Source organism: Periophthalmus magnuspinnatus, chromosome 5, assembly GCF_009829125.3.
Source record: "Periophthalmus magnuspinnatus isolate fPerMag1 chromosome 5, fPerMag1.2.pri, whole genome shotgun sequence".
Taxonomy (NCBI): domain Eukaryota; kingdom Metazoa; phylum Chordata; class Actinopteri; order Gobiiformes; family Gobiidae; genus Periophthalmus; species Periophthalmus magnuspinnatus.
Genome location: NC_047130.1, coordinates 20,505,010 through 20,527,578, shown reverse-complemented (window position 1 = coordinate 20,527,578; position 22,569 = coordinate 20,505,010). Strand labels below are relative to the sequence as shown.

Here is a 22,569-nt window from a genome sequence, read left to right as displayed (position 1 = left end):
ATCAGTACATTACAGGTTAGATCTATGTAGAGATGGCCTCGCTTGCATGTTTTTGATCAATAAAAACATGTGTAATTCAAAAAACTCTAAGTTTGTCCTGACAATTACAGGTAGTGGACTTCCCACCTGAAAGTTACGCAGTGCACCTTTAACATTAAAAATACTTAAAAATAAAAAGACAGCTTTAGGATTAATGGGTCCATATAAGATATTTCTAATCTATGTTATAATGTTGTTTCCTCATCACAAACAGACCTGGAGATGTGTTTTGTTTCATTCACACATGTTTAACACACAAACCTGCATATTCAGGCTGAATTCTTCTCTCAAACTGAAAAAAACTCATTCCACCTTGGATGATATCAGCTCTGGGACTGCCAATCTCGACTAATTAAAAGGTAAATTGTTGCTGTTAACTTGACAACTACCGCTTCGTGACATCACAAGGTGGAACAGAGCATTTTGAGCTTTGGAGATATAGACAGACTAACAATAAAGTGTTACTCAAACATGTGTGAATGAAACAAAACACAACACCAGGTATGTTTTTGATGAGATAACATTATAACATGACTTAAAGCTCACAAGAATCAATTTTGTGTAATATAGGACCTTCAAATAAGAGCAACAAGTTAGATTTTACGTAAAAAAAATTGTAAAAATGAGGATTGGCAGTTTTATCTAAAAATCTATATGGGAGATACACGTTATAATTGTTCATGCCTAAAAATGAGGCCAATGTGGAAGACTGCATAAACATTATCATACCACAATCACTGGACCAGACCCCACTTTTTACCTGCTAACCTACTTTTATGACATGAGAGGTAGGTTTTCCTGCATAGTTTCCACTGTCGGGGAGTAGAGCAGAAAAATGCCATTAAAAATCTGACCTGAACTGAAAGAGGTAAAATAATAAACACTTGGTTCGTTTTTGACCCAGAAAACGTTTGGGATTACAGAGCAGAGGGAACATGATGTGGCCAGACCAAGCTAAGTCCAGAGGATTACAGGCAAATTCACATTAGACCTGGAGAGCTTTAGGTGATAGTTATATAAGCAGAGAGGCAGAGGGATGGTATTATGATGATGGAGCAAAGATCGGCTTTTAAAGTTACAGATTTTCATGTTTTTCTAATTACTGCTTGGTTTGTTGGGATAGTACCTGTGGTCGATGTGTATCATAGTTTATATCAGTTTTTTGGCAGTTTGTGGAAAAAAGCTGAGAACAAAATACAGGAAGTAGTGGTGAGTCCTAAAGCAGAATTCCTCTGTCATCACTATGGAAAATTCCATCCAAAATGCAAGGACCATTTAAGCTAAAGGAACACATTTTCCTGTCAGTTTAAATATTGGGTAAAACAAAATAAAGGTGTCATTTTTGTATTGTTTATCATAACCCATGGTGGAAGGTAATACAGTAAAAGTAGTAAAGTATTGTACTTAAGTAGAATTTTTAGGTATCTGTACTTTATGTCAATTCAATTTTACAGTGGATAATTTTTACTTTTACTTCACTATATTTGAGAGCAGTATCTGTACTTGCAACACCCTGACTAAAGTTTTCAAGCTCAAGCTTCATCTTTGACCAAACAAAAATACACAAAATTCATAAGAAAAATTAAGAAATTGATTTGTATTGTTACTGTTGACCAAAATATGTATCATTTTTAAATCAATATCACTACATTTAATATTTGAGTAAATTAACACTTGTGTGAAATACTTCTACTTTTTACTTAAAGAACATTTTTAAATAGATATTTAAATACTTTTACTTAAGTCGATTTTTTCATGTGATGCTTACTTTTACTTGAGTAAATTTTTACCACTGTATCTGTACTTTTACTTAAATAACACAATTGAGTACTTCACTACCACTGATCATAACTGCAGTTTCAGAGTAAGCATGTTCTGTAATGCATATTGAGTAGACCTGTCACGATAACATATTTTGAAGTACGATACATTGCTGAAGAAAATATAAACAATAAATGATAATATTGAAACAAATTTATGCCATTGACAGAAAATCCCTAAAGTAGAATTACTAGCAAAATCTATTCTAAACGTACAATATGGTTAAAAATCATGAACTGCAATAAAAAAAAAAACAGCAGAATGAAAGTTTGTATCTATAATTAGTTATTTATTCGAGCCTTTACAGCTCAAATCTTATCATAGAACAGAAAAATGACAAAATGTTCTCCACTAGTAAAAGAAAAAGTCCCATGATAAATCCTCAAAAATGATTGTTCCATCTTTCATACACTGAACAATAACTCGATATAGTAATTATCATGACAGGCCTGACTTCTCTGAATCTGCAATATTTTTGGATTATTTTAAACTGTATAGAATCTTTGAAAACAATTTACTTATTGAAATCGAAGTGCAGTTGCAAATTATATAAGTCTAATATTAATTAAATATATCAAAATGATGGGCTTGCATTTCAATTCAGTTCAATTTTGTTTATATAGCACATTTAAATACAACTGCGGCTGACCAAAGTCCTTCACATAAAAAGTCAAAAACCAAAACAAATATACAAATAATACAATACACAAGCAAAGAACAATAAAACTATAAAACAACAATAAAACACCAACATATCCTGTCCTTATAATCCAGACTGGACAAAAGCCTTTTCTCCAAGAATGCCAGCTGTTTTTCACTAAAGATTATTATCAAAATATTTTCATATGTTTAAAAAATTGTGAAATTGTGAACCAAACGTGTTATTTAAATTCAGCGATCATTAACCCAAAGCTAATGAAAGGCCCTTCACTTCTCTTTTACGTCTTCTGTTAAGTACTGCCTGTGGTGCATTTTAATAGAGATTTTATTGGGTGAGAACCAGATGGTAACAACCAGGTGTGATACTTCATTTTGCCCTGTTAGACATTTTGTTGGATGAGAACCACGTGGAAGCAACAGCCTGAGACTATTCCAGACAGTTGTTTCTTTGTCATAGTTCAACCGCAGAATGAGAGAAGGGACCAAGTGGTGCAGGGCAAACTGTGAACTGAACATTAGGTATCAGGCCTTTAATACTATGATTACACAGCATTTTTCCAACTTTCCTCCTAAAAAGTGCTTATTGATGTCATTTTATTTGGTGGGTTTGGTGTTGTGTAATGTTCCCTGGCATCAGCAATATTTTAATGACTTTTTCCTGTCTTTTTTTATACCACCTCCTTTTTCAGGCAACCCCATAATTATCTGCATAAACACTAAGGAGATAGATGTCAACAGTTATTGCATCTAGCAAACTGACTATGTAAAATCAAAAATCAAATTGCGATGTAATGCACTTTTTAACGTTATTTCCATTTGGATAATCCCAGGGTTGTACTGACTTAGTCCTGGTTTGGACTGGTTAATTTGTATTTTAAAGATCCTATATGAGGCAAAATTATGTTGGAGCTGTGTTTTGTTTCATTCACATATGTTTGAGTAACCTTTCCATCATTAGTCTGTCTACTCTAGCTCAAAATGCTCTGTCCCACCTTGTGATGTCATATAGTGGTAGTGTTTAAGTTAACATCTACCTTTTACCTTTTGTTCAGTATAGACTGGCAATTCCAGGGTTGAAATTATCCAAATTATTCTAGTAAAGGTGTATGGAGTTTAAAAACACAGTGGAGAACTTCCTGTTTTACCACATGACATCACAAGGTGGAACAGAGTGTTTTCTGTTTGAGAGAAGAACTCTTAAATAAGCAGAGTTTGTGTGTTAAACATGTGTGAATGAAACAAAACACAAGTCTGGGCATCTTTTTCATGAGGAATCAACATAACATAGATCAGAAAATAGTGTAATATGAGCCCTTTAAGGTTTAGACTTAGTGTGGTCCCTGGTTTAGTGTGTCAGTACTATTACTGTACTTGAGACAAATTCTTGGTTAACTCCTGGCCCATGAAGTGCAAAATATTAATAATGAGAGAGATTAGATTTATATTGGTTTACATCTGAAAAACAAATCTTAAAGTGCTACAGTTGGTTAAACTCCCACACAGCACAGATTCAAGTCCCCACTATGGATGGGACAATAAACACTCATTTTGTTTATCGTGATAAAAAGGATACAATAATCGCTCGTGATACTCACCCAGACTGTAGAAAGAAGCTCCTAAAGCATCATGTTCTCTTCTAGATCATTGCTGTTTACACTGGCCTTGTTCACACGTACACCAAAATCTGACTATAATCTGATTTCTGGACCTTCTTAGAACTTATAATCAGACTGTATATATAAATAAAGATTTAATAACATAAATTAACATTTATAACAGAGAAATCAGGCATCTTTTTCCCCAGAGGTCTCGGGCTGGAAGGAGCATTATCTTTAACAGCCTCGCTCTGGATTGATACTTGCTGAATTGCAAATATGGATTAGCTCAAATTGGCCCCTATAACTGCTCTAACCTCGATGAGCTTCATTTGACTGGAGCTGAACGCTATGAGTGACGTCACATTCTCTTTGTCTATGCTAACTGTAATAATTGTGACACAAAATTTCTATATCTCCACATGCTTAGTCCCCACAATGTGATGAACGTTCTGTGTTATAGGGCCACACCAGCCTCTCCACGCTGCCAGGTGAAAACAACAGTCCAGGGAATGACGATATTTCAAACCCGTGGTCGTCTCCAGCTGACACAGAGGAAGCCAGAGCAGCGGCGTATGAGAAAAGCCTGTGGGTGACTCAAAGAGGAAGGAAACCACTTCAGAATCTGCACACATAAATCTCCATGACACTTTTATCGTTGCAGATATGTGCTGACGGAGCTGATCGAGACCGAGAGGCTCTATGTGGAAGACCTGGGACTTATTGTAGAGGTTTGTTTTTATGATCTGAATAAAGATATTTACATTTTTAATAATAATAATAATAATACATAACACTTGTATAGCACTTTACAAGATACTCAAAGATGCTTTACACAATTCAAGAACAAAACACAAATGAAAGAAACAGATAAAAGGAGATGCAGCTTTTAGCTTTTTATGGTATTTTTGGTAACACTTTATAATAACTACCCCTTAAAGGCCCTGTACCTGATGTCAAACCATGAGTCAGGAACATTTTTGAGTTTGAACTTTTAGCCTTGCAAAATGCACCATGGCCGAGAATCAACTGTTTTTGATTTCAGTTTCAGGCAGTTGGTTTCCCATGATGCTTAGTAACAATGTGCCTGATTGGATGAGAAAATATTACTTTGTCAGTAGCTTCTGTGTTAGTTAATACCAGATAATATTTTGCTGTCTCAGTGTCTGGCTTATTTAGCAGCTTTTATCATACAATACAATGTAAAGAGCATTTACCGCTAACTTGAATCTCATGTATTAAAATCAGTTGCAGGTCCTTTAATTAGCCTTAATAAAATAATCAGCAAATAGTTTATTAAAGGTCCTATATAAACAGACCTGGAGTTGTGTTTTGTTTCATTCACACGTTTGACTAATCATTTATTGTTTGTTTGCCTATATCTCCAAAGCTCAAAATGCTTTGTTCCACCTTTTATTCAACAGAGATTGGCAATTCCAGACCTGAAATTATGCACATGATTTTAGTGAAGGTGTTTGAAACACAGTGGAGCACTTCCTGTATTACCACATGACTTCACAAGGTGGAACAGAGTGTTTTCAGTGTGAAAGAAGAACTCAGCCTAAATATGCAGTGTTTGTGTGTTAAACATGTGTGAATGAAACAAAACAAAACTCCAGGTCTGTTTGTGATAAGGAAACATTATAACATAGATCAGAAAATAGCGTAAAATGGGCCATGTGACAGGGTTAGTAACTATCCTAACTTAACCTGTTAATTAAGTAGTTACTAAGCCTGAATCATTCTTAATACACTATTTATTCATCATGGAGTAGGTCTTTCTTCATGTTATATTAAAGATGTGAATAGTGCAGTTATTATAAAGTGTTACCTAATTAATTTTTAAAGCTTTTCTCCATGTTTTTGACCCAAATAAACACTTCAAAGAAATGTATATAGACAGCAATCTTGTAGCCAACTTTATTGATTTAAAAATGTGTGTCTTCTATTCACCCTAACCTGTGAATAGAAGACACACATTTCTTATTCTCATCGTATGGACCATGGGCTTATGTTACAGTTCAGAACCTCCAGAATTCACTCACTGAGCTGCAGAGGCTGCATTAGCACTGATTAATAATTCACTGCAGGTTCTGGGGTTTAGATACTGACGATTCAGATCAGATAAAGTCAATCCTTTTAGGTCTAAACCAACTGGATTTCACCATTGAAACTGGCAACACAAATGAGAGACTGAATACGTGTTGGAATCTCTGTTGTCCACTTTTCTATATCTCAAAAGTAATTAGGGGTGTAGAGATTTTTGGCCTTTTGAAATTGTACAATAGATTTACATTTTTTTAATTTTATATATATATTTATTTTATTAATTTTCATTAATTCATATTATTTTTGTTATTGTATTCATTTTCTTTTTTTAATTAACTGTAATGTTAATTTTAATTTGCAGGGCTACATGACAGCTATGACAAACCAGGGCATTCCAGAAGAAATGAAGGGAAAAGACAGAATCATCTTTGGTAACATCCACCAGATTTACGACTGGCACAAAGAGTGAGTTCATTTCATAATTCTCACTTCAACTTTCCCACACTTCCGCTCATTTTCCGCTCTCACCATTGTTTGTTTTCCTGAGTTTCCTGACACTCTGCTCCTGGCGGTGGTGTTGTGTGTTGCAGTTATTTCCTGGGAGAGTTGGAGAAGTGTGTGTCTGACCCCGATACTTTGGCGCAGCTCTTCATTAAACATGTGAGTGTCAATGAGAAAATACTGTTTAGATTTGGACTTTGTACAAAAGGTCTGAGGCTATAAACACACTGCTATTTGTGACGTTATATCCTGCCTCTGTATACTCGAGCTTAGGGGGAAATGATTATAGATTTATTTGTGTTTTATTGCGCCGTAAGATTAATCGCAATCTAATCGAAATCTGAATTTAAATGACGCAGTTACCAAATCATTAAGGCTTTTTAAAGGACCATAATTATCTGTAGTATCTGTACTTACAAGTCCACAAAATTTTTTAACCAGAGGTGTTATTTTTACCATGTTCGTGGAAACATTTTGACTAAAGTTTTCAAGTTCATGTTTCGACTTTCAGCAAACAAAAATAAATGCACAAAATTTATGAGAAAAATTAAGAATTTGTATTGTTACTGTTGACCAAAATATTAACATTTTTCAACTGGTATTTAAAAACTTTTATTTATTATTATTATTATTATTATTATTATTATTATTATTATTATTATTATTATTATTATTATTATTATTATTATTATTATTACTCGTTTTTTTTAATGTAATACTTTTACTTTTATTTGAGTAACTTTTTACCTCTGTATCTGTACTTTTAGTTAAGTAACAGAATTGAGTACTTGTAATGTAAGCACTGGTAATAACGTGGTTAAAACCTCATAAAAGCTGATTTTAAACAGTGTGTCCCCGTTTAAACATGGTTAGACTCATCACAAGAGTAGAACCATTTTGCACGAGCAGAGATCATAACTGAGGACTTTTCTGAAGGTCAAATATTCTGCTTGAAAACCACATTTGTAATGTCTTCCATATTTGGCAGCTGAAGTCAATCGTTCTTCATTCAGAGCTCCCAAAGTTCAGTCAAAGGCCAAACACAAAAATAACTTGTGATGAGAAACAGTGAGTTAAGATTTAGTGCAAAATAGACAAACTACTCTCCCCCCACAGCAGAGACATGAATTAAAATGTCAAAAATTCACACACGACTCAATAAAGAACCAAAACTAAAATGATGACCCTAATACTTTCTATTGTTGTATTACTGTCTGTTTTATATGAAAGGCTTTGTCTATGAGTTGTATTGTTGATGCCTCATGGCTCCCTTAAAAAAGAGACTTTGAATCTCAATGGGATTTTCCTGGTTAAATAAAGGGTCCGTTTAAAAAAAAAAAATAATACATTGTTTTTCTTTAAAAAATCCAGTAATACAATTTTAATTGTTAGTAGGAAAAATGTTGTTAATTTTGATCTGGGGTACTTTTCAAACTCTAACAGAAAGAATTAGGTATTTATATCATTTTTATTTATTTTTTGATTAATAGTTTGTTGTCATGAGTCCAAATGGAAGCACAGTAAAAAAAAATAAAACAATCTGTAATGAGTCCATTAAAGATGCACCATGTGTATTTCTGGTGGAGGGTCTGTCACCTTCTTGTCACCATGGAGATTATTGCATTATATTAGAGCTATCTCCATAGAAACAACCTGTTGGCACCATCAGGTCATGTTACAGGTCAGAACACAGTCAGAACTGTTCAATGTAATTTTGAACAATAAAAACACTATAATTGTTTAATTTTTGTGCATGACCCTAACTTGTTCCTCACTTTTACAAATCCACTGGAACAGTGCTAGTACTTAAATGTATGAATTATCTGGGGGGTTTTGAACAAAATGCTCTCATTCCACAGAGTTAGTTACAGAAACGCACAGTTTGTGTGAAAAAATATTTTAAGAGGCTGAAAAAAGCTAATTAAGTTTTTTAAGAAAGAAAACTTGCAATGTAAATTAATCATCTGAACAAGGGTGTGAAGTGATATTTTTAATGGTGGAAGAAGTACTCAATTTTATTTAGTACACATACAGAGGTAACTCATGTAAAGGTATCTCATGAAAAATTCCACTTAAGTAAAAGTATTTAAGTACCTGTTTAAAAATGTACTTTAAGAGTAAAAAGTAACAGTATTTCACACGTGTTGTTCATTTATTTAAGTGTTAAATCATACATATTTTGGCCAACAGCAACAGTACGAATCAATTTTGTGTATTAATTTTTGTTTTACCTAAAGCCGAAACTTGAATTTGAAAACTTTAATCAGGATGTTACCACAAACATGGTAAAAATAACCCCTCAAATCAAATGTAAAGAACTTTTTACTCTTCAGTCCAGTTAAAAAAAGTAGAAAGTATACATACCTGCACTCAAATGTAGTGAAGTAAAAATAAAAAGTGTCCACTGTAAAGGACAGAACCAAAAAACCCACCAACAACAAGAAACTGCATCATAACCAGTTTGTCCGATTGACACAAGGTCAGATTGTGTTTTAAAATGTTCATCCTGCTATTGTCCACCCTGTAGCATGTATTTGTATTAGTTATGTCTTTTTAAATGATCTTAATCATTTTGCAGGAGCGACGTCTCCACATGTATGTGGTCTACTGCCAAAACAAACCCAAGTCTGAATACCTTGTCTCTGAGTTTATTGAAACCTTCTTTGAGGTGATCAGTTTTTACATTTACATTTTTATATACAGTTTTTACTTACATCTTTTGGTTTATATATATATATATATATATATATATATATATATATATATATATATATATATATATATATATATATATATATATATATATATATATATAAACCAAAAGATGTAAGTAAAAACTGTATATATATATATTTTTTTTTTTTTTTTTTTTTTTTTTGTTTCATCAGGATTTGAGACAGCAGCTTGGTCACAGGCTGCAGCTCAACGACCTCCTCATCAAACCTGTTCAGAGGATCATGAAATATCAACTGTTGCTCAAGGTAAGATTCACTACACATGTATTTGTATTCGTTTACCTTTAGCTCAGTAGATATTGGCAATTCCAGGTCTAAAATCATCCAAATGATTCTAGTGATGGTGTATGGAGTTTAAAAACACAATGGAGCTCCTCCTGTATTACCACATGACATCACAAGGTGGAATAGAGTGTTTTCTGTTGAGAGAAGAAATACAACATACACTAATAACATAAATTAGAAAATAGTGTAATATGGGCCCTTTTACTAACTTTTACTTTTATTTTTTTGTCAGGATTTTCTGAAGTACTACAGCAAAGCAGGAAGAAATGTGGAGCAGCTACAGGTCTGTTTTTAATGTCAAAGACCAGAAATTATTTTTGTTTAATGTTTTTATCATTGTGGTTGTGAATGCCATTGGAAACAGTAAAAAAGCAATGTGTAATCTATCCACTGAAAGGTCCATCCACCCATTTTCTTCTGCTTATCTGGGGCCATGTCACGGGGTCAGCAGTCTAAGCATGGACTTCCCTCACCCCAGACATGTCCTCCAAATCCTCTGGTGGAACCCCAAGGCCAGTTCCCAGGCCAGGCAAGAGGCATAGCCTTTTCAGCGTGTTCTGGGTCTTCCCCAGGCCCTCCTCCCGGTAGGACACCTCCCTAGGGAGGCGTCCAGGAGGTATCCTGATCTGATGCCCAAGCCACCTCAGCTGGCTCCTCTCAGCGTGGAGGAGCAGCTCCCGTGTGACTGAGCTCCTCACTATCTCTAAGGGAGTGCCCAGCCACCCTGCAAAGGAAACTCCTTTTGATAGGTTGTACCTGTGATCTTGTCCCGTCGATCATTACCCAAAGTTCATGACCATAGGTGAGGGTAGAAACGTAGACTGACTGGTAAATCGAGAGCTTTGCCTTTCGACTCCTTCTTTACCACAACAGTCCAATACAGCGACGCATCACTGCAGATGCTGCACAGATCCGCCTGTCAATCTCACATTCCATCCTTTCCTCACTTGTGAACAAGACCCCGAGATACTTGAACTCCTCCACTTGAGGCAAGGACTCTCCACCCACCGTGTCAAGAAGCATGGTTTCGGATTTGGAGGAGCTGATTCTCATCCCAGATGCTTCACACCATTGAAAGATATGGATATTGATAGAAATAAAGTGGATATATAAGTTTGAAGCTAAACTTTGGAACATTCCAGGAAATAGCTATAACATTTCCATGGAGGTAAGCAGGCAGCAGACCCTCCAGCAGAAACATTACATAATGCACCTTTAAATTTGGTTAGATTCAAAACAAAAAGAGCGAGAGAAAATTATGTTATTCACCCAAAAATATATTGTCTTTTTATTCATAAGAAAACACTGGTAATAGAATAAACATAAGACTGATGAGTTAAATAAAAATAGTGTTATACATGTGTCTGTTACCTCCCTGCTGTGTTCCAGAGAGCGGTGGAGGTGACATGCTTCGTGCCCAAACGCTGTAACGACATGATGAATGTGGGCCGGCTGCAGGGCTTCGAGGTGAGGAGGAAATTATATCATCTGAAGAACAATGAACAAGAGCGGCAAAGCGTGCGATTTCAATGAGTCTAGATTATGTCCCCGTGTCTGTGTGGGCCAGGAGTCAGTGATCCTGATGATAATCAAAATAGACAATGGAGACATATGCCAAATCAACTTTTATGAGCTTTTAACCACGTTATGTTTGCTATCCCTCATTTGTATTCCAACTGATTCATGCGCGTTTGAGTAATCTTGTTTTGTCCTGCATTTGAGTCTTGAGTGCTCTGAAAAGTTCTGTTTTCACCTATCCCTTATCTCCACCCACAGCCCTTAAAATGATTATTAAAAATTCAGATTCAGGATCATACACAAAAATAAAGATCTGAAGGATGTTAAAGTGAAACAAACAATCCAGACGTTAAAGGAGCTGTAACTGATTTTTACTTAAAATGTGAAAAACAGAACTACTACTAATGCTGCTACTACTGCTACTACTACTACTACTACTGCTACTACAGCTGCTACTATTACTACTACTACAATTAATATTTAATTTTAAAAAGTTTGCAGTGTCCAAAGTTATTCCTCACTGTCCTTATGCATTCCCGAGCATCCTAATTATTCACCACGATGAGTTTATAAGTGCTTTTCACAACTTTCAGAGATCAGTGCCGAGTTTTGCCATCACGGTAATGCTAACAAAAACTAGCATGCTAACAGCGCACTCCCCAGTACTTGGACAGTAAAACGCTTCATAATTACATGCAGACAGTAAACAAAATTCCTCCAAAGTCTCAACTCTGCTCCACCCCACATGCTTTTACCAACAAAGGATTGGCTAAAGATTAAAAAGACCAAAGCTGATCATTCCCGATAAGAAATGAGCGAATCCCAATCTTTATTAGAATTTAATTAATTGCACACCCCTATACAACACTACAGACAGTTTTGATATCTTCAGAAACCTGTTGTTTTGGTGTTTTGTCCAGGAGATGTAATAAGTTTCATCCCTGTGTTGGGGTCTGTTTTCAGGGTAAGATCACAGCTCAGGGTAAACTCCTCCAGCAGGACACATTCTCGGTGACGGAGGAGTTGGAGGGGGCCGTCCTGAACCGGAGCCGTGAGAGGAGAGTCTTTCTGTTTGAACAACTGGTCATCTTCAGCGAGCCCATCGACAAGAAGAAGGGACTTTCTCTGACCGGATACACATTCAAGAACAGTATTAAGGTACCAACTAGCATGTTCACTAGAAACAGCCATTGTTTGATTCTAGCTCCAACCAGTGCTGTGTGTACTTGGGCAAGACACTTCGCCTACCTTGTCGATATGTGAATATGGTATGTGCGTGGGTGGGTTCTGATTACATTGTGAGGACTATAATCTATATATGGTACACACTGACATCACATTATGGGGGACCGGCTTTTCTTATGAGGATAAAATCTGGTTCCCATGACTTATTAGATTAGCAACATGGCATAAAGTTCAAATATAACTAGGTTTAGGTTATGGTTAGGCTAATGATCACTATGGTTAAGGTTAGGATCTGTCTGAAGGAAATTAATTTAAGTCAACTTGATGTCCCCAGAAAGCATGGGTACCCAACATGAGTGTGCATATGTGTGTGTGTAAGTAATTGGGATCTTCTGATGGCCGATAGCACAGATTGGCAGACTTGTGTCCATCAGTTGGTCATAGGGCAGCCGTAGTTTGTAGTAGAGAAGTGCTATTTAAGCCTATTGAATTATCATCATTATTATTATTATCATTATTAACTGCCTTTTATACACTGTCTGGCCAAAAAAAGAGTCGCCACCTGGATTTAACAAGCAAGCAAATAGGTACGAGCCTCCTGCAGTTGGTCAGGTCTAGGTTCAGCAACAGTCTGTGCTGATGACCAGGTTATTCCATCAATGGATTTTTTCTTCCCTGATGGCACGGGCATATTCCATCGGGCTCAAATTGTGAAAGAGTGGTTCAGGGAGCATGAGACCTCATTTTGCAGTCCTTGGGCAGATACAGAAAACAAAGAGCTTATTACATAAAAGCAGATCTAACATTAATATTTCATCAATAACAATGTTTCCTTAAAATAACCAGAATCTAGTTCATCGTTAAACATTCAAAACAGTCAAAATTCATTAAGACAATCCCCATAAATGCAAAGTTTCAAATAAAAAAATACTCAGATTCACCCTAACCCTGTGCATACTGTTGCAGGTGAGTTGTTTGGGCGTGGAGCAGCTGTCAGACGAGGATCCCTGCTGTTTGGTGCTGACATCACGTGGTACAAACGGCACAGTGACGCGGTTCATCATGACCACCCCGTCTGTGGAGGTGCAGAGGGCCTGGAGGAGTGACGTGGTCCAGATACTAGAGACACAGAGGAACTTTCTCAATGGTATTTTATTGATGTTAGACTTCCACCACAACATTTTTTATTTAGGTATTTTGAAAAATATGGAAGACTTCAACAGTGTCATAAAGTTAAACCTATGAAAAATAAATGCAAAGGAGTGTGCCTAAACACCTAAACTACCTGTTAGGCAAAATCGACTTTTCCAAGCTTGGAACCATGTTATAGTTGTTTCTCCTCACCATTTACTCACCCAAAGTTGTATTTGAAATGATTTGTGCATGTTTGAATAATTTTTAATTGCTTATTTTCAATACATCATTTTGCCATTAATCCTCACTTTCACTTTCACCTGTACACGCCCACTGCTCTGTACTTACTTTGTTCTCCAATACAAAGATATGTGATTGGATTCAGCAGCTTAGATACAAAAACAACTGTACGCTAATTACACTGACTATATTTTTCTCATGTACCTTCTTCCCTTGTGCAGCGCTACAGTCCCCGATAGAGTATCAGCGTCGTGAGGGGAAGTCGTGCAGTTTGGGCCGGAGCTCGAAGCCTCAGACGGCCTCAGCCTCAGAGCTTCGCCCCCACTCCTCCGGCTCCATGGACTGCCACCAGAGCCTCCTGTTCTACAACACCTCTCTGCCCACACTGCACCCACAACAGCACTGCCCTGCAAACAAAACAGTGAGTGCAGCGGGTTAGCTGTCCTCTTGTAAGCGTCATTTTGAAAACATTCAAAAGAAGGAAGAATATCTTGTTCCAAGGGTCCTCAAGTATGTTTAGTGCTGTCCTTACTTAAAATGGTTTGAAACCACTGTTCTGTTTAATGTTTACACCTTGTCAAAGCCTGATCTCTCAAATAACAGAAACTAAGCAGGGCTGAGCCTTGTTAGTACTTGGATGGGAGACCGCTGGGAATATCATACTAATGCATGCTCATCTTCATAAATATAAAATATAAAAAACATATCAAATATCATTTTTTAATTTGTTGCCTTTTATGTGTTTCCTTTTAGATTTCAACCCCCTGTGAAGCACATCGATCGCTCTCCGTTTCTGATAAAATGTTTCCAGCAGCGTTCAGTGGACTGCCACCTTCAGGACAGGTGCATAAAATGAACTATGAGCAGTGTGACATCCATAAATTATATGGAAATGCTGAAGTGAATCACTGACAACATTTTCACAACAATGTCACAGCTTTACTGGAAAAGGAACCAGTACAGTCAAATGTTCCACATTTTCTACTAATATTGTACATTTAGTTTGGTACATTTCAACAAACCATTGTCTTAAATATAGAGTAACATTGATTCATTCTTTATTTGTTTTGACAGGATACAACCACTAGTTTCCAGGAAGACAATTTTCAGCCCGGGACAATGCACCGGCAGCAGTCTCTGGACGCAAAATGAATGTGTTTCATCTCCAGACTCTGCTGTGCTCTAAGTCACGTTCAGATTTGCTGCTTTTATTTTCACTATCTGTCCTTGTTTTGAATTCTTTGGATATTCTTTTAGCATGTGTGGGTTTGGGAAAGTGGTGAGATTAAAGGTCTATAAAAGCATTGCATTGACTGGGTTTCTGTCTATTATGCCTATTGTAAGTGAGTGGAAGTAACTCATTTTAAATACTAAAATGACTGCATCTGAATACACTTGTAGGTAATTCATGATTTTAAAACTGAAATTAGAACGTAATAATGTAATTGAAAATACCAAACTTTATGTGTATTCTCAGTTCAAGTATCTGGATAAGTTAGTGTCAGTTTTATCTATATTTAATCCACTTCTTAATCCTGGTTTAGAATTCCTCTCATCTTTTTGAGTGTCTTTAGCCCTAGTTTAGACCTGGAATAGTCCTGTTATAAGCTTGGCCAAACATTTTCATAGGTGCCAGGGTGCCATAGGAGTACTACAAGTACTATTAACCCATGTCTGAATAACTTAAGTATTTTAATACAGGATTTTTTCTGCATGGAGTTTGTATGTTCTCCCTGTGTCTCTGTCTCCTCCAGGCAGTGGTGGAAGGTAATGAAGTTCAATTAGTAAAGTACTGTTCTTAAGGAGAATTTTTAGGTATTTGTACTTTACTCAAGTACATTTTACAATCATACTTTTTACTTTTACTTCAGTTCATTACAGAGCAGGAACCTGTACTTTCTATTCCACTACATTTTTGAGCTGGACTGAAAAGTAAAAAGTACTTTTCATATGATTTCAGATGTTTATTTTTACAATGTTTGTGGTAACATCCATCCCAAAGCTTCAGCTTTGAGCAAAACAAAAATAAATACACAATTCATTCATTATTGATTTGTATTGTAATGGTATAATTTTTAATCAATATCATTACATTTACTCTTTAACAAATGAACAGCACTTTTACTTTTACTTTTAAAGTGGATTTTTAAACAGGTACTCAAAGGTACTCAAGGTACTTTTTTCATGTGATTTTACTTGTACATGAGTAACGTTTTCCTCTGTATCTGTGCATTTGCTTAACACAACTGAATACTTCATCCACCACTGCCTCTGGGTACTCTAGTTGCTCTCATCAAAACATGCACAATGCACAAATCCTCCAGATACTTCTGACTTCGAGTCGGGTTCACTCACTGCTCCTCACCCAGTGCCATTGAACAGTGGGTCAAATACTGAGGACGAGTGTTCATATAGCGACTATAAAGCACACCAAAATATTGCATTTTCTTAATGGGGCACTTTTTGCCTTTTACGGTGCATGGTTTTCTGCCTGCTTGTCACTATGGAGATGTTATTGTTTTTCCACGAATGTTCTACAGTATAGCATTAAACTTCTATGGTAATGGTCACATTTTTATATGTCAGTTTTTATCAAGGAACCACTCACCCATTCACTTCCTCTCCACAGATCTGACCAGCTTGTCTTGCTTGTCTCAATGGAAAAGTTTAATTAATGCCATACTGAGGAACATTCTAGACAAAGTAAACAAATGTACACCTTTAAATGATGCTTTCCAGTCTTTTTCCATACTTTTATTTTAGTCCCAGATGTTTTCTTATGAGATCACTGCTGCACCTCGTCCCCTGAGAAACCAACTAGCTCCCAGTGTTTTTCCTAAGTCCTTAAATGACTGCATCCTTGCATTATGTTTGAACTGTATATCATGTTTGCAGACAGGCTAAAGTGAGAGCCCCACCGAGTTACAATTAGCCAAGTTTTCCCTTTGGATTCCCATTTTTAGCTTCGCCATTGTTGCCCTGTTATCTTAAAGCACATAGACACTGAGGCACTGAACGGGATTGACACATGGGTCCAAAGAGGAAAGGGGTGGGCAAGTTACAACAGGACTGTAAAAAATATGTCCAGTAAGTTATTTTTACTGCAAAACAAAAATGAATAGCTCCAAACATATTTCTTTATTTTTTGACTCCCAGATAGTGAATGTTTTTGATGAATATTTCTATCACAATCTTTCATTTACAGCCACACATTATAGTGGACAATGATCATTATACTTTATACTGCCTGGTGTGTTCCACAGTACGGCATTCTACCATGAGCTTGCCGCTCCACAGATCTGACCTGTGACTTGACCTGGCGACATCTTCGTAGGAGATATGCAAGTTTAATGCGATACTGTGGAATATTCGGTCAAAGCAGCACCTTCATGGAGACAAGCAAGTACACCTTTAATCCTTATTGAACAGTAAGTATGTATTTTTCATATTTTTCAACTTCTCAACATAAACGCAACACAATTTACCACATCATTAAAGGTGCACTGTGTAACATTTCTGGTGAAGTGTTTGCCATCTACTTGTGTCCATGGAGATGTTATTTCTTTGCCTGGATTGTAACCAGTATTTCTAAAAACCTGCAATCTTAGTATGTGCGCACCTGTCTTTACACACATTTTAGAACATCTCCATGAAGACAAGCAGGCAACAGATCCTTTAACACAAAAGTTACATAGTACATCTTTAAATGCACCTAAAATCTTCCAAAATGATACATTATAATGAATTTCAACAATAGATTTCCGATACTCTTTATTTGCCCATTCAAACTCACACACTCAGTGACACTTATTCCGTGAACAATTGACTATACTCCTCAAATTTAAATAAAAATATCACTTTTAGTTTTAAATTGAACAGTTTGAAAAAACAATTACAAAATATCACCTTATTTTTATCATATGATATAATAACAAATGTCCCAAGAGCTACTTTTGATTTTAATAAAGTAATAAATAATAACTCACAAAAAAAATCACAAAAAATATTCCCTTTTCTTAAAAAAAAAATTAAAATAATGAATAAATATATGTGGCACCTCGTTACTAATACTATAAACTATAAAAGGAAAAACAAGAGTAGTCGAAGGGCGACCTCTAGTGGCCAATGGTATAAAAAAGCGCCATATCATCGACAACAGGCAAAAGTTATCGCAGTTTTAGTCCATTTTCCTCCTCAAAAGTCCACACAGCGTTCATGCTTGGCTCCCTTCCGTCCAGAAGTTTAAACATGCACTTTGGTTCATCCCATATTTCTTCAAGGCAGTTTTTATATAAAATGAAGTCTCTTTTGGAGTCTTTTTGATCACCTCCTTAGTTATATCACTGTTAGAAGAAAGTGGAGGGTTCCAGATAGCAGAAAATGAGCATCAGGGATCAACAAAAACAGTTTCAGGACGAGTGCACAGAAATGACATAACGAACAATATGGTCAACCTCCTTCCTCACAAAGCTCAACACTGAGACCAAAATGTAGCTTCAAAAATGTGTTTCAAACTTTTTACTACCCCCAAAATAATCTTTACAAATGTAACCTTTAACATAACTAAGCAAGGAAAAGAAATACGTTTAAAATGTAAACTTGGTCTAAACCAGGACTAAACCAGGTCTAAAAAGTAAACACACTTTTGAATGAGGATCTAACAGTGAAAATTATAAAAAAAATTCCTGATACAATTTAATTCCTTTTTTTTTTTTTTTTTTGTAATAAGCTGCCGTCCGATTGACATTTGACATTAGATATTCTAATAGATCTATATAATTTAAAGATAAACTATGTAACTTTTTAGTTGAGGGTCGCCAACCTCGGGATGTTATTGCTTTGCCTAGAATGTCCCATGGTATGGCATTAAACATATCTAGTCTAGTATTTATATCATTACTGGGTTTTTTGTTGCTTACGGTTACCTTAATAATCATCTTACTTCAACTGGGTCTGCCACTCCACAGACCTGACCTGTTGGCATCTACATGGACACAATAAATTAGTTTAATGCCATACTGTGAAACATTCCAGGCAAAGTAAAAATATCTCCATGGAGACAAGGGGGTGAAAAAGTTACATAGTGCATCTTAAAAAAAATAAATACAAAAAAATGTTTTAAATACAAAATATAAATACAAGCCTTATTTAAAATGTGTCAGCCAATTTTACAACACATAATCGTCGGCTGAAGTTCAAAAACTGTAGCCTCTTTAATGTTTATGTCACAAGGCTGCGGTCGCGATGTGAGGACGATGCTTTTTAAAAATGTACGATGTAAACATGTTTTGTGTTAGTACAGCTCCTTAATTTGAGCCTGACATTTGAGTTCATACAAGACAAGGGAATTCTGGGACGCCATAAAAAGCATGGACACTTTTCATGATCACAAGGCTCCTGAAAAGGCAAGTACCGCAAAAAAAAACTACATTTCTACACAAGTTAAAATGACTTCAGAATAATAATCTTGATTTGAGCAGTTTGACTAAGTAAGAGTTGACATACCTACATCAATTAACCTGCTTCAAAACATTTCTTACTTGTTTCACTATATTGTACTGAGTCTTTTTAAGCTAACACATCAGGAGGTCAGATAGAGCTGCTTAATTAAGAAAAAAAAAAAAAAAAAAGCACGATTATTAACAATTATTTGAAGAAGAATATTTATACAACCTATTTTTTTTTTCTTATTTTAAAGCTATTTAAATTCAAAGTAGCTCTGCTGTGTATTGTCTGCATCTGATTATAAAGTGTTTTCTGTTGCATGTTTTACCATCACTACATCAACACATCACAGTGAATAATTGGGATGCTCAGAATGCATAAGGTAAGTGAGGAATAACTCTGGACCATTGCAAACTGTTTAGACTATAATTAGGTAGGCTACAGCATGTTTCAGATAAAGTCAAGCATTTTGTGAAATCAGTTATTTGATAAATGTAAATTGGTCAAATTCACTCAAATCAAGATTACTATTCAAGTCATTTTAACCCAGGCTAGATATTGTGATTTTGCAGTGTAACGAAGGTGTCTGCTGCGAATGGTCGTACACAAAAAACTTCTTTGGCAACTCAGGAAGAGCAGAAGACTTCAAGATGGCGGCGGTGGAGCGGGGTGTTAGTTATGAGTCAAACATTGAAAGCGGTTTTTAAAGTAAAGCAGTCCGTTCTTGGTCTGCGTGGCGTCCGACGAGGCGAGAGGGTAGCGGAACTTGGCGTAGGTTTTGTCGCTCTCTGACTGGCTGACCCAGGGCAGTCGGATTTTGGTGGCGTGGTTCACAATGACGTCATCGCAGGAGCCAACGTGAAGGGAGCCAAGGCCGTCTATGAAGAACTCTGGAAAACAAAATCATAGGCTATATTTTTCTAAATGCTCTTAGACTAAAATATGTTGCATTGTGGGTAAAATCTAAAACCGCAATTTGTTAATTATATTTTGAACTCAGCTCTAGCTTTAAAGCAGCACTATGTAATCTTTTGCTGAAGGGTCTGGCACCACCTGTATCTTTCTCCATGGAGAAAGCAGGTGGAGCTACAGGAGTTACAGGTCTGATCTATGGAGAGGTGGCATTGCTCACAGTAAGAATGCATGTTTTTACTGTATTTTCTTTAGCAAATACAATTCATTACGATACATGTCATGCCATACTGTGGAACATTCCAGGCTAAGCAATAACATCTCTCCATGGAAACAAGCAGGTGGCACTACCAGGAGTTAGAGGTCAGGTTTGTGGAGAGGCTGTCCTGCTCACAGTAAGCTCATGGTTTTCTGTATATAATTAATTAAGATTTCATGCCATACTGTGGAACATTCTAGGCTATAAGCAATAACATCTCTCCATGGAAACAGGAAACACGCAGGTGGCAGATCCCTCATCAGAATAGTTAAGTGCCCCTATAAATATTGTATCATTATAAATAAATTGAGATACCAACCTGGGGATGTACCACAGTATGACAAATATATATCTTTTGCATGTATTCAATTACAGAATTTGTCCTGCTCCAGAGTACCTCAAAGACATTCTTACTGTGAGAGGGCTCATTGGCTTGCTTGTCTCCATGGAGATGAATAGGCTCAACGTCATACTGTGGGACATTCCAGGCAAAGCAATAACATACCCATGGAGACAAGCAAGTGACAGATCCTAAATCAGAAATGTTACATAGTTACACAGCTTCTTTAACATTTACAGTCAACACAGTTTACACAATTTTCTGATCTATGTTATACTGTTGTTTCCTCATGACAAATATTCCAGGAGTTGTGTTTTGTTTCATTCACAAATTTTTAACACAAAAACCCTGCATATTTCAGCTGAGTTCTTCCCGCAAACACCTTGTGATGTCATGTGGTAATACAGGAAGTGCTCCATTGTGTTTGTTAACTCCACATACCTTCACTAGAATCATTTGGATCATTTCAGCCCTGGAATTGCCAATATCTACTGAACTTAAAATCAAAGGTAAATGCTAACTTGAGAACTACCACAACATGACATCACAAGGTGGAACACAGCATTTTGGGCTTTGGAGATGTAAACAGACTAATAAACTAGGATTCCATAAACATGTGTGAATGAAACAAGACACAACTCTGGGTATATTTTTGATGAGGTAACAACATTATAACATGGCTAAAAGCGCACAAGAATCCATTTTGTGTAATATAGCACCTTTTAGAAACATTCAAATGTGCACATCCCACTCAGATTTACACATATCACCCTTTGGACAGTAAAAGAAGATCATACTGACCTAGGTGTGCGACTCGGGCCAGTCTGGGGTCAAATCCAACCTGTTGGACTTTATCTGTTCGAGCCAAAAAGAAGTTTATGACGCCGTCGGTGATCACACAGTTTGGAAACCCCTCAACAACATGATGAAAACCCCTCCTCATATGCAGACAGTCCCCCTCCTCCTCCCCGGGCTCAATGGAGATGGTCTGCCTGTAGGTGGAAGTGTAACCCGTGGCTTCTCGTACTGCTCCACCCACCTAAACAGAAATAAAACATACAAATTTGCATAAACTATATTGTATGACCAGGGATGTGTTTGTATTCATAAGGTTTGGTTTCCTGTTTATAGGCTCCATTTTGAGGACTTCTCACCATTCAAAAGATATAATATTTTTGTTGTTATAATTGTTAATTGCTATGGCAACCATCCTAATGTTAGAGTGTTAAAGGGCCCGTATTACACTATTCTCTAATGTCTGTTCTAATGTTGTTTCCTCATCACAACCATACCTGGAGTTATGTTTTGTTTCATCCGAACACTTTTCCATCTTGTGGTGTTATGTGGTGATTCAGGAAGTGCTCGACTGTGTTTTTAAACTCCATACACCTTCAGTAGAATTGATTATTTTAGCCCTTGAAACTTGAAAACTACCATTTCATGACATCACAAGGTGGAACAGAGCATTTTGAGCTTTGTAGATGTAGACAGGCTAATAATAAAGAGTTACCCAAACATGTGTGAATGAAACAAAACACAACTCCAGGTCTGTTTTTGATGAGGTAACAACATTTTAACATGACTCAAAGCTCACAAGGGTTATTTTTGTGTAACATAGGACCTTTAAAGTTAAATGTCCTTCATGGTCATAGTGCACATACAAATACAGTTTAGTGTAATATAGGACCTTTAATGTTAGAATAGTACAGACTTTATTGTTACATAGAGCAGTGGTCCCCAACCACCGGGCCGTGGACCGGTACCGGTCCGTGGATCAATTGGTACCGGGCCACCGGCCGTCCAAGAAATAATTAATTATTTCCATTGTATTTATTATCTGAGTCTGAACAA

General features: G+C 36.4%; 2 protein-coding genes across 3 annotated transcripts in view; one reads left to right on the top strand and one right to left on the bottom strand.

Moving 5' to 3' along the window:
- arhgef25b (Rho guanine nucleotide exchange factor (GEF) 25b) overlaps window positions 1-15,066 on the top strand; it is a 29,290-nt gene extending 14,224 nt beyond the window's left edge. For both annotated transcript variants that reach the window (XM_055221983.1, XM_033967248.2), the window contains 13 exons: window positions 4,579-4,703; window positions 4,780-4,846; window positions 6,526-6,629; window positions 6,755-6,824; window positions 9,244-9,333; window positions 9,554-9,646; window positions 9,918-9,968; window positions 11,075-11,152; window positions 12,167-12,361; window positions 13,355-13,535; window positions 13,984-14,183; window positions 14,516-14,605; window positions 14,837-15,066. In XM_055221983.1, the coding sequence (XP_055077958.1) occupies window positions 4,579-4,703; window positions 4,780-4,846; window positions 6,526-6,629; window positions 6,755-6,824; window positions 9,244-9,333; window positions 9,554-9,646; window positions 9,918-9,968; window positions 11,075-11,152; window positions 12,167-12,361; window positions 13,355-13,535; window positions 13,984-14,183; window positions 14,516-14,605; window positions 14,837-14,914 (1,422 nt within the window). In that variant the 3' untranslated portion in view covers window positions 14,915-15,066. The remainder of the gene's footprint in view (window positions 1-4,578; window positions 4,704-4,779; window positions 4,847-6,525; window positions 6,630-6,754; window positions 6,825-9,243; window positions 9,334-9,553; window positions 9,647-9,917; window positions 9,969-11,074; window positions 11,153-12,166; window positions 12,362-13,354; window positions 13,536-13,983; window positions 14,184-14,515; window positions 14,606-14,836) is intronic.
- A 2,450-nt stretch (window positions 15,067-17,516) lies between these two features.
- The window catches only part of b4galnt1b (beta-1,4-N-acetyl-galactosaminyl transferase 1b), a 28,805-nt gene continuing 23,752 nt past the window's right edge, over window positions 17,517-22,569 (bottom strand). The window contains exons 10-11 of the mRNA XM_033966994.2: window positions 21,520-21,757; window positions 17,517-20,097 (exon numbers count right to left, since the gene is read on the bottom strand). Of these exons, the coding sequence (XP_033822885.1) occupies window positions 19,880-20,097; window positions 21,520-21,757 (456 nt within the window). The 3' untranslated portion in view covers window positions 17,517-19,879. The remainder of the gene's footprint in view (window positions 20,098-21,519; window positions 21,758-22,569) is intronic.